The sequence below is a fragment of the Thermobia domestica genome, unplaced genomic scaffold (genome assembly GCF_964235325.1).
Source record: "Thermobia domestica unplaced genomic scaffold, izTheDome1.hap1.1 HAP1_SCAFFOLD_514, whole genome shotgun sequence".
Classification (NCBI taxonomy): domain Eukaryota; kingdom Metazoa; phylum Arthropoda; class Insecta; order Zygentoma; family Lepismatidae; genus Thermobia; species Thermobia domestica.
The window spans coordinates 58728-70774 of NW_027656224.1; the positions used below are offsets into that span (position 1 = coordinate 58728).

General features: G+C 36.2%; 1 protein-coding gene across 1 annotated transcript in view; it reads left to right on the top strand.

The window, feature by feature from the left end:
* Nucleotides 1-12047, top strand: part of LOC145676997 (synaptic vesicle glycoprotein 2C-like) — a 41482-nt gene that overhangs the window by 9638 nt on the left and 19797 nt on the right. The window contains exons 2-4 of the mRNA XM_081747715.1: nt 3080-3121; nt 6236-6397; nt 9308-9470. Of these exons, the coding sequence (XP_081603841.1) occupies nt 3080-3121; nt 6236-6397; nt 9308-9470 (367 nt within the window). The remainder of the gene's footprint in view (nt 1-3079; nt 3122-6235; nt 6398-9307; nt 9471-12047) is intronic.

The following is a 12047-nucleotide window of genomic DNA, read 5'->3' on the forward strand; positions in this document are numbered from 1 at the left end:
AATTTTTAATTCTGATGATTCACTTAGGTACTGCTAACGAAAACGTACAAGCATGCCAAATTTCAAGTTTTTATTCCTATTCTAAGTACCTAAAACATGAGATTATAAGTAAAAAAAAAAAAAAAAAAAAAAAACTCATTTAAAGAACATAGGGGAGTTCATCCACTCTTTAGACTCCCTAAAAATTAAAAATATTCACTTTTGCCAATTTTCCTGTAGATTTGTCCCGAAAAGCTACAATTATGCCAAATTTAATCATTGTAGCCCTACAGGAAGTGCTCAATAATTTGGGAGTGTAAAAGGTGTTCCATTTAAATAACATGGGAAAGACTTTTCAGTTCCCTATAAAACCACTGTAAAGTTGGATTTTTTATTTTTACTTATTTACTTAGGTAGTGCTAAGGAAAACGTACAAGCATACCGAATTTCAAGTTTTTATTTCAATTCTAAGTACCTAAAACATGAGATTATAGGTCCAAAAAAGGCTAATTTAAATAACATGGGAAAATCTTCATCCCCTCTCTAGACCCCCTAAAAATTAAAAATAATCACTTTTGGAAATTTTCCTGTGGGTTAGTTCCGGAAAGCAACAATCGTGCTAAATTTAATCATTGTAACCCTACAGGAAGTGCTCAATTATTTGTCAGCTCATGTAGTTTTATATATAGAATAGGATTAGGATTAGATTACTTAAAGAAAGCGATATGATACCTGGTGTCAGTAATCGAAGCCACTGTCTTCTGCTAATTAAACTTGAGAACTGAAGTTTTGTAACATTCTTTATGAAAAAAGACAAAAAGTGGATAGAAACAGGTATAAGACCTGTTCGACCATAATCGAACTAAAATACCTCATCTGTGTTTATCACGCTGTGAACATTAAACAGTTTTAAAAAAATAAAGCCTAAACTATGCTACTTTATACTTTCCATGTTTCATGACATAAGTATTTAAAGAATGTTGTGCAATTCCTGTTACTTGAACATTTTTTTACGTAGATAATGTAAAGTTCAATGAGTACGTCATGTATTCTTATTTTTCTTGATAACTACATACAAGATGTCAGCAAGTTTACAAGTCAGGAACACTGTCAATGTCATTATTAATTGTTATTATTGAAGAAAAAAATGTATGAGTCAATTATTATTGTCAACAGAGCAGATAACTTGATAACGAACATATATAAAACTTTAGAACCGTATTGTAATGTATTTTAGCATTCGTTATGAAATTATAAACAACTAACCCGGAGGTGCTTGTTCTTTTCATGAGAACACGAGGAGAATAAGGTGTAATAAATACCGGTATAAAACCGGAGATTTGAATATTGTAGAAATTGCCAGTTTCCAATTTCAGAAACGGAATTTTCAAGAAAAGCTGTTAAGAGTCCCTATCACTGCGAAATTAAAATACTGCTAATTTTACAGTAATTATGAGTTATCTTCAAATAGACAAAAGATAATCGAAAAGTGGATCAAGACCTCCCTAGACGATGTTATTTTGCATGAGGTACCGTTATCACGAGTCACCTAGTAGCTTTTCGTTTGCAGTTATTTAGAAACGCGAAAATAAATGCCGATTTTCTAAATGGCTGGAAATCGAAAGCAGATAAATGAGTCATGATAATGGTATCTCATGCAAAATAATATTGTCTATGGAGGTCTTGTTCCACTTTTCGATTATCTTTTATCTATTTGAAGATATCACATAATTATTGTAAACTTAGCGGTATTTTAATTTCGCAGTGATGAGGCCTCTTAACACCGAAGTGGCCATTTTTAATTAAGAAATTGTGTACCAAATTTCACACTTCCAACTTAAGCATTTCCTCTGATTCGTCTGTCTCTGAATAAAAGGGACACGGTGGCCCAGTGGTAGAGTGCTTACTTTTGGTGCGTTGAGTGTGGTTCGATCTCCGGCTAAGTAATTTTATGGTGGACAACGACGTGTCGGTGGGTTTTCTTGGGGTATTTCCATTTGTCTACCCACTTAAGAGTATATTCAAAGCATAGCGAACATTCCCCTACAATGAACGGGGACCAAATTTTAATGTTAATGACCAGATTATGTATTTTGCCCCACTGGTAAAAATGGAACAATTTAAAAAGCTTTGTTTTACAGTTAACACACTGCCTTGTAATTCCAATTTTATATTTTAAACAAGAAATAAACAATTTCTTTATCATTGAGTAGCCCCGCGTGGCGTAATCGCTAACACTCTCGCCTTTGGTGCGAGCGATCCGGAGTTCGATTCCCGGTAGGAATACTTGGTCGAAAAAGTGTAACAGCTTTTTCAGGCCAGTCATCCTGAGTAAGATTTTCCTGGGGTTTTCTCATTCACATCAGGCAAATGTCGGGATGGTACCTGATATAATGACCCCAGCCCGCTTGATTTAAAATACTTATAACAGTTTAATTATTTCAAAAGAACAGAAAAGTTACGCAGTAAAAAAATAGCTGTTGTAAAAGGTGATAGTTCCAAGCTTTTCCCTTACAGGCGCCACATAAAGGTCTCTAACCAGCACCAGAGTAAATGGAAGTTGTAGGAGTAATGACAATCTATTCTTCACTCGAGAATGGAACGGTCAATGAAGAATGCTGAAACAAGACGATTAGCCAACCAAGATGTCCCGTAACAATTCTCAGACACCCCGAAAATGGCTACTACGTCTTTACTAGTATAACATCCATTTACTCTGATCAGCACTGAACCACACTGCCATCTACTGAAGTAATGCTTAATTATCTGTTGTCGCGTCGTATATACGCAGTCTAAATAAGTTTCAAAAAAAAGTTATGTAATTTTGTACTAAAATGATAAGGTAGAGCAAAAATGTGTAAAAAAAAAATATATATATTGTAATATTTTCTAGCAGATGCAATTAGTATCGAAATGCCTGCATTTCGAGATTTGACTCAAACAGAAAAATAAAGTAATAAAACTGTTGTGATAGTGAAGACTATTTATTGGGTTACTGAAATTCTATTAAGGATTCAGCATATAGGAGTAGTGACTTTTATTTATGTTCTTGTAAAAATATTCTTGTAGAACCTAAAACTCATATTTTTATCTTTTTCAGAAGGAATCGGTGCTGATTTTGAAACTGCTATCAGCTCCACAGGTAAAATTATACTTACTTTTAACAATTCTCTAAACTGTAACTTGTTTACATGTTTTTGTTAACTTTTGGTTTCTCATGTCCTACTCAGAGAGATACAGTGGGTAAGTGGTAAAGCGCTTATCTCTTGTACGTGGGGTCCTTGGTTCGATCCCCCGTCAAGTAAGTTTGTAGTGGATAACATGGTGTCCGTGGGTCTTCTCAGGGTACTCCCGTTTCCTTCCACATTCTCACTCCACCATTGATTTCATCATCATTCGCTTACACTAATCAACTCTCGCTTAGCCTAAAGGGCTAAACGTGTTCGCCCTTATACGCTTTGAAAAAAATTGTGCTAGTTTTCTAACCTTATAACGAAGCGTACCATCATGGACAACCCAGATGTACAGTCCGCAGCAAAAAACCTGCAACATGAGCATGTACAGTAAGTTTATTGTAAAACTACGGCCAACAGCGCAAGGAATCAATATAACGTCTAAGTGGCCCAAATCAGGCCAGGAGAAACCTCGATGTCCTCTGCACACTTATTTTGGAGCAAATGACTTCGTCGTTTCACAATAAACTTACATGCTCATGTTGCAGTTTTTTTTTCTGCGGATTGTACAATGGCTGTTCGACAAACGGCTCAGGAAGTAAGTAGCTCTTATTTTCTACATTATACAGTGTGAAACGGGATTTCACACTTAAAATTTATCAAGTAAATATCAAGCTTTAGTTCAGAGTTACAGGTTAAATTTAGCGCCATTGAATCTAGCATAAACCAACACGATATAGCAAGCTCTATCGAATCTGTGGCGGGATATCCAAACTAATGAATAAGAAACTCGTTCGTTGAATGTAAAATGATTAGTTTTAAGTTTCAGTATCTTTTAATTTCTTTCTAGTTTTAAAGTTGCTTATATATTATTATTTCAAACTAATAATTTAGCTTGTGGAGTCCCATGATATTTAAAACCGTTCGATGTAAGCTCTAAGCTAGAAAAGGTTGACAACCAGGACTTCATATATTTCTACCATTGTGTTTCATAGTAAACATGAAATAGAACGAAATATTTAGTTTTACGTTTCATGTTTGGAGACCGATAATCAATGAAAATAAATTATTATGGAAATGGGAAAAGAGTAATCCAAGATAACACACAGGCAGGATATAGTCCAGTACAGACGCATATAGCCTGGAATCGTACTAGAGATCTCTTTCACCCCGGTTCGATCTCAAGGCATGTGAGTTTAAAGCGACCTACCACTGAATCTCAATACATCTATATATTTCTAACTTGGAAATCATTTAGAACAAATTATAAATGGGAATGCTCATAGAAACTCACGGTTTCACATGAACTTGCTTGTGGGTGTATGATTAGCATACACGCCTATATGGTTCGTATATCAGATTCAGCTGTAGGTTCACGTCTCATATAGCATATGTGCTGAATGGGACAATAAATTTTAAAAATTAAAAAAAAATCAATTACTGTTTCATATATCCATACATAAGATTCCAAATATAGTCTCCTCTAAATTCTTTTCGAAATGCTTCTCACTCCCCCCCCCCCGAAAAGCAATATCACTTTTAAACTTGTGGCCCCGCGTAGCGTAGTCGCTAACGCTCTCGCCTTCGGTGCGAGCGGTTCCGGGTTTGATTCCCTGTGGGATCACTCGGTAGGAAAAGTGTAACACGCTTTTTCAGGCCAACCACCCTGAATGAGGTTTTCTTGGGTTTTCCTCATTCACACCAGGCAAATGCCGGGGTGGTACCTAACTTATAGGTCCCAGGCCGCTTCCTTCCTTCCCTCATCCTTCTTCCTTTCCTTTCCCCGGATTGTGTGCTCGCCGAGGGACATCATCCCTCAAATCGTGAAGGGCTAAATGGCCTTAGATGCCGAAAGCCCAGAAATCTAAATCCTAAATCTTAAATCACTTTTAAACTTACCCTATGGTTCTAGTCTCCTATATCATCCGTTCTGAAAGCCTGGGCGCGGTATGACTTAAAACGTATTCCTCTTGTAGTATAAACTATAATTTTTATACAGTTTATTACTTTTAATCGGTTTGTATGTTATAACTAGTTATTTCGACTTCTTTTATTTATTTTTACCTTATTTCATCATAATCTTCCAGTGTTTGGCACCCTTGCCTTGAAAGATAAAGGATATCTCCTATTTGGAATAAGGACTGAGTAAAGGTAAGGGATCATACTTTTCAAACCTTCAGGCAACAGGAGATGATATACGGGGGTACATGCAAAAGTTTCCAGCCTTGACATTGAAATACGCGCCACTGGTAGTAAGCTGTTAATGGCATACGGTGCCATCTATGGAAGAAATAATGAATTAATTTCAATTGTTCGGCTGCGTCAGTTCGTTGGAGGCAGTCTTTTGAATCATTCGCTGTGTTTTGAGCTCGCTTCCTCCATAACAATGCTCCAGTCTACACAGCTGTTGTTGCCAAAGCTATAGTGCTAAACCTGAGCTGTAATGTGGGTGATGAATCTCCTCGAATCTTTGTAGTCTTGACAACAATAATAGCTGTGTGAACTGGAGCATTGTCATGCGGGATACAAGTTCAATGCACAGCGAATAACTTAAATGACTGCTTCCAAGGAATTGACGCAGCTAAACAGTTGAAACTGACACATTATTTCTCCCACTGTATACTATGAACAGCTTATTATCTGTGGCATAATATTTCAATGTCAGACCAGAAACATTTGGAAACACCCTCGTATTCAGCAATTGAGCATTACCCTCTCATGGCCTTTACCCATCCGGCCTCAGGTACACATTTTATAGATTCTGACTAACCCTTGAACCATATTGGAACTATGGTAGAATGTGAAAATAAATTACTGCTTCCCGTACACTGGGTGCAGAACAAATAGCTGCCCAACTGCCAAGTAAGTGCCTTACAGTCCACGCCACCATGGCTCTGTCATTCTTGCCGTACTTAATTTAATTAATAATTCGCATTACAAGTTCTACAAATATTACTTCGTAAGGAAAGATAAAGGTTAAGAGGTTATTCTCAAATCTTTCAGTTTTACACTATATTACAAGTTTAAACAATTGACATTTCATGTTTTTCCTTGCTTTTAAAAAAAACATAATTTCATTTCAGAATATGGAAAATTTCACTACTTGTTACTTCTGCTATGCGGAGCTGTGTACTTCAACAGTGCAATAGGAATCACTATTCTATCATTTGTATTGCCATCAGCACAATGCGACTTCCGGATGGCGTCAGAAGATAAAGGATGGCTAAATGCAGCACCTCTTTTAGGTGAGTTATGTAGTCTTCCTCATCTATAAATGCAATTATCTTTGGTTCTTAGTGTGATTTTTCTCTAAATAATTTCTGAGATATATATATATGTTCTTAGTCATAAGCGCCGGCGAAAATAAAATATTAGGGGGGGACGGAGTACTCAAGGTTGTCAACGAGACGAGACAAAACAGTGTTTTTTGAATACAGAGATGTATTTTCCAAGATTAGTCGGGGTATACTTTCGGGGTAGTCTTTCCTGAACCACTGTCTGCCCTCCCTCCGAACTAAAATAAAGTGCTATTACAATACATGTTGCTTAACCCAACGTACACCAAGGTGGGTTAAAAACTGCACACTTTTATTAGGATAAGAATTTTTATGGGTGTTTCTTTAGTATCATATCATAACTTAGGTTCTGTGTCGAAAAGAATATAAATTTTAATTTCGGGCATTCAATATTTATTTCTAGAAAATAACCCAAAATTAATATATACAGTAAAACCTGCCTTCAACGGACCCTTTATTAAACAGAAAACTGTGTTAAAGGGAAATATTTCATGGTCCCATGGATTTTGGAGTAAAAGACATGTAAAAGTCCCTTCATTAAGCGGAAACGGTGTTATGCGGAAAACGGAAAGCAAAATAAACCTTTAACGGAAAATTCTGAGTTTCAGACTACATCGTTTAGAAAATTTTTAAACATCCTGTGAGAGGGTAAACATATACTGTCTGCGATAAATACTTCGTTCTTTTGTTAAATCTTTATGGGCAGTGTTGACCTTCGTCAATCACTACTCATATTCAGCTCCCACAATTTTTCGCTAGTCCTACGTAGCATGTCAGCTGTCGTCTTCTTTGTAGGCGTACTTCTGTTCCGCTTGTGTAGCAACTAGCGACAGCCAACAAAAATGAGAAGAAAACTGACAAAACAAAGTTCTGGAAAAAAGGAATTGAGGTAAAGCAGAAGTTATATATCTCTATCACGTGTCGTGAAAACAAGGAGGAAAGAGTTCAGAGGACTTTCAAAATTCCAGAGAAAGCTTTTCTGTGTCTTGAAGTATACCGCAGCCAAGTAGTAGCAATGTATGCAAAAAATCCTGCTTGAGTGTTGGGAAAAATAAAGGAAAGTGTGCACAGCATATTTTGTGTTTATTTTAAGTTTTTTGGGTATTAATCCGTAGAAGGAAAAAGTACTGTAATTGAACAAGTTGTGTACATCAATATATTTTCTCATTATGACCGTTATAAGCATATATATTTTTTAACGGAAAGGTCTATCTCCATTAAGCGGAAACCTGTCTTTAACGGAAATTTTTGCGAGTCCCGCTCGATTCCGCTGAAGACAGGTTTCACTGTATATATAATGGACATAAAATACCCTCCCTTGGTGTAACGTGTTACCATCATGTGCATGAAGTTATATCCAGTTAAAGTTGAAGATTCTGATACTAGGCGTCGCTACGGGTACAGCTGACGCAAAGCGTCGTATCCTAAACGGAAAAGACATGCTGGTTTCAGAGTAATGATATTAAAAGAGGAATCCTACGTACAGCAAGGGTGTTACGCGTTACACCGCACACCAAGGAAGGATTAAAAAATGTCCACAACATAAATCATTATTTTCTGTCCCAGAAGATGTAATATTAGTCTCCATTATGTACTAACTATAAACTAAGATAGCTGAAGGCACAAAATACAGAAACATATTACATTTTCTGATTTATGTGGTGGACATTTTAAAACCGTCCCTTGGTGTGCAGTGTTACGAGTAATCCCTTGGTGTACGTAGGGTTAAGACGTAAATATGAAGAGAATGATCATCTATGCTATCCATCCATCCACCAAAGTACAGAATTTTCAATGTACTTTCATATGTATAAATATATAGATGAAAAGAGGGGATTATGGAAAAGCAGTGTAACTTCTCTGTTTTGTGCTGCATTCCTTCGATGATCACTGAAACTATTTGTATAAAGACAGTGCAAGACGACATAACGTTGAAAGTTTTTTTGTTAAAGCTGTAAAAGTGGTGAGGGAGAAAAGCTTAATTGTGTAGGTGTCAGAAACTTTTACGATTAGTACAGCAGCTGTTACTCTTACTTTCGTCTATTGTGCTGCCAAAATGTCTTGAGCCGTGGCAAAAATGTGAACTAAAGCTCACAACCCGACAAACCCACGCGTTGAGCCAATAAGGGTTCATAAGTTTCTAAGCGAGAGAGCCTTAGCGAAAGAGAGTGGAATTCCTTCAGCCGATAGCAGAGCCTGAAACGGAAGACTAGGTGTCAAGTAAATGTGGTATATCTATAGTGTTTCAGCCGCGGACATTTTTCTTTCTTTCTTTTTTTCTTCTTGCCATCCGTATTCATTCTACATTACGTTTCATTTCGTATACAGCTCGCTGAACCCTCTCCAACGTTATAATTGTCAATGCTGTAGTCCTAAAATTTTCAGAGGGTATATACGCTGTTTTGTGATCATCTATGATTGTCATAAAAGACATAGAAAGCATTTTTTTAAAATGAAAACGCATATATTAATTCAACTAAAATATAAAGGATACATTACTGTTTTATAGTCTAAAAGCACTTCATGGCATCTTCTTGATGACACTTCTTACACTACTTCTTCAATTATTATTATTATTATTATTATTATTATTATTATTATTATTATTATTATTATTATTATTATTATTATTATTATTATTAAATAAATGAATATTCAAAATTATTTAAAGTGATTAAGCTAAATCGAATCTTAAAAGTCAATATGACGTCCAGATTATTAGAAAAGATAAACAAATCCAATCTTCCTTTCGTTTTTAAATCTTAATTTTTCAATTCAATCAAATATTATTAGTTAAAGAAAAAGGAGAAATTAATAAATTTTCGTTCAACTTAATGTTTTTACTTTTTCTCCTTACAGGTATGGTTATGGGCTCGTATTTCTGGGGTTCCTTGGCTGACGTAAAAGGAAGGAAGTGGCTTCTTTTCGGAGCTCTAATGTTGGATGCAGTATGTGGCTTCGCATCAAGTATTTCCCAGTATTTTGGGTTATTCCTCATCTTCAGATTTTTCAATGGATTTGCGTAAGTCATTGTTAACATTATTTAAGGAGACAGACTACTAAATATTTTTCAAACGCTAACAATTTTTCTTTTGCCAGTTTTTCGTAAGTGAAAAGTGATATTGAAATGTAACTTACCACAGTAATAGATAATGTTATTCTACACCCGAAAATACGAATCGGAAGAATTTTCAGTGTTGCCATGCATAGAAATTACAGTGTGACCAGAATTTGAATTACCCAAAAATCTAGGTTATGGCAGCGATTAGAAAAATGAACTCAACGGCAATTGATGACTTATCATGCTGTCTGTGTTCCTTGTTAATTACTTTTTAAATAATATTTGTATTTTAATTCTACTGTTTATTAAAAAAATATTTATTTTGTACTCTTTATTAAGACAAATATTTATCTTGAAAAATATTTAGTAGTCTGCCCCCTTAATAAGAAACTTAACCATTTAGTAACTTTTAAGGAATGTGGTTTACCAAAGCTCAATTATGTATTTATAGTCTTCCCATGTATCCGTCCGTCCGAATGACAATGAATCTCAAGAAATACTTGGCGGATCACCATTAATTTTAGCTCCTATGTAGAGATTCAAAAGCTAAGAAGAGAATTCGTTTGAGAAGGTGATATTTAAACCGGAAGTGGTAGAAATAAACCATTTCCGGTTTTAGTGTTCATAATTATAGAGCAAGAACTGTGATAAATAGCGGGAAACTGTTTTCTGCAATCGATTAGGCGTCCTAAGAATAAATTTCGTCTCCATCTTTAGATTTCTAGATAAAAATTACCGAGCGAAGTAGCTCAAGTGGTAGGGCGTTGGCTTCGCATTCGACAGGTCATGGGTTTGATTCCCGCTGCCGAGCATCCTGACTGGGATTTTCCAGGTTATACCTCAGTCCTACTAGGCAAATGCAGGGATATTACCTACTAAACAGGCCCTGGCCCAAACTTACCCACATTCTTTCTATTGTTATTGTTGTTGTTAGATACCCAGTATAAAATGGCTTCTGATCTGTACTGTATCTGGTGATAGTTAAATAAATAAATACATCCGGGAATAATAGAGATCCACTACAACTGTTGGTTTCACATAGATCTACATATAGCCAAAGGGATAAGAGATAGCGAGAAGCGGTTTTTTGCTACCAATTTTAACGTTCAAAGAATGAGTACCAACTTCTCTCTTAGGTCTCAATTCAATCCGAAAGTCGCTGCAAAATCAGAAATCAACCATTTCCTATTTTAACGCTAATTGCTGTAGAGTAAAAACAGTAATCAGGACACGGATCTAGGACGAATTCTTGCAGGTGGTGGTGAAAGATTCTGTTTTCTGTCACCGGGCTTTTGCAGCACTGGTGGTTTTGCCGATGAATGACCCTTCTCCCTCCCCCTGGATCCGCCTATGATTGTAATAGATAGCGAGAAACGGTTTTCTGTAATCAATTAAGCCTTTTAAGAATAAATTCCATCCCCACTGTAGTCTCTCAACTAAAACCGGAAGTGGCACAAGTGTACTTCCGATATCAACGTTGATCGCTGCAGAGTAAAAACGGTAATTGATAGCGAGAATTGGTTTTCTGCAATCAGTTAAGCACCCAAAGAATAATCTTCACTCTGTCTCTACTAAAACCAGAAGTGGTAGAGATCTAGTATCACTTCTGATTTCAATATTAAGACAATGTCACGCCAAAGAAACCAAACACTTACACTTGTTGTACACGTGACACGGCTACTTTGTTTATTACTATTTGAATGACAATTAATGTTCTTAGTGCTGTTGTGAATTGTGAATACAATTACAAGTCAGCAGGTGTAACATTGATTCGTAGAAGCGACCACCAGAATCTGAGAGGACTTAATCGCAGCAAAGAAGTGTAAAAGCATTGTGAGTGGGTAGATGAGAAAGTTGGGTCATAATAATGGGTGCTTCAGCCAAGAACAAGAATGCCTACAGGATTTGGCAAGAATAAGCAAAATTTTCACCCTGTTTGCTGTAGATTTAGTTAACCCTCTAAAATTCCCCGATATTATAGTACATTTAACTCGTTAAAAGCTTTGTTGATGATTTAATTACTTAATTTTAAAATTACGTATATCAGTGATGACAAAATACGAGGGCCGTTTGGAAAGTAACTTCCGATTCGTAAAAAAAGAATCCATCTTCAGATCTTTCAACTCCTCATCCATCGCGCACAGTACTTCCTGTAACATAATCTCTGTGTCACTATGTCATATCACAGTCCTGTAAATTTATGAAAATTCATCGGAAAGCTCCGAGATTGTGAAATGTCGATTTTCACAAATTTTTTCCATCAATTTTCTGAATGAGTTCATCAGTGACTAACAAATGAACGAAGTCATTCATGAACAACTCCTTTATTCATTACAGTTGGTCCATACACCGCACAAAGTTCCCGATGAATAGCTGCTGCCAAACATCGTTTTACCGTAAGAAAACGTATAACAGCTCGCACCTCCCACTTGGCGGGGTTTTTATTGCAGCACACATTACGAGACGCTACAAAAGTAAAACTAGTGATCAGACAACCTTCACTCTACCACGACTGGTTGCAGACTGATCTACCGCACA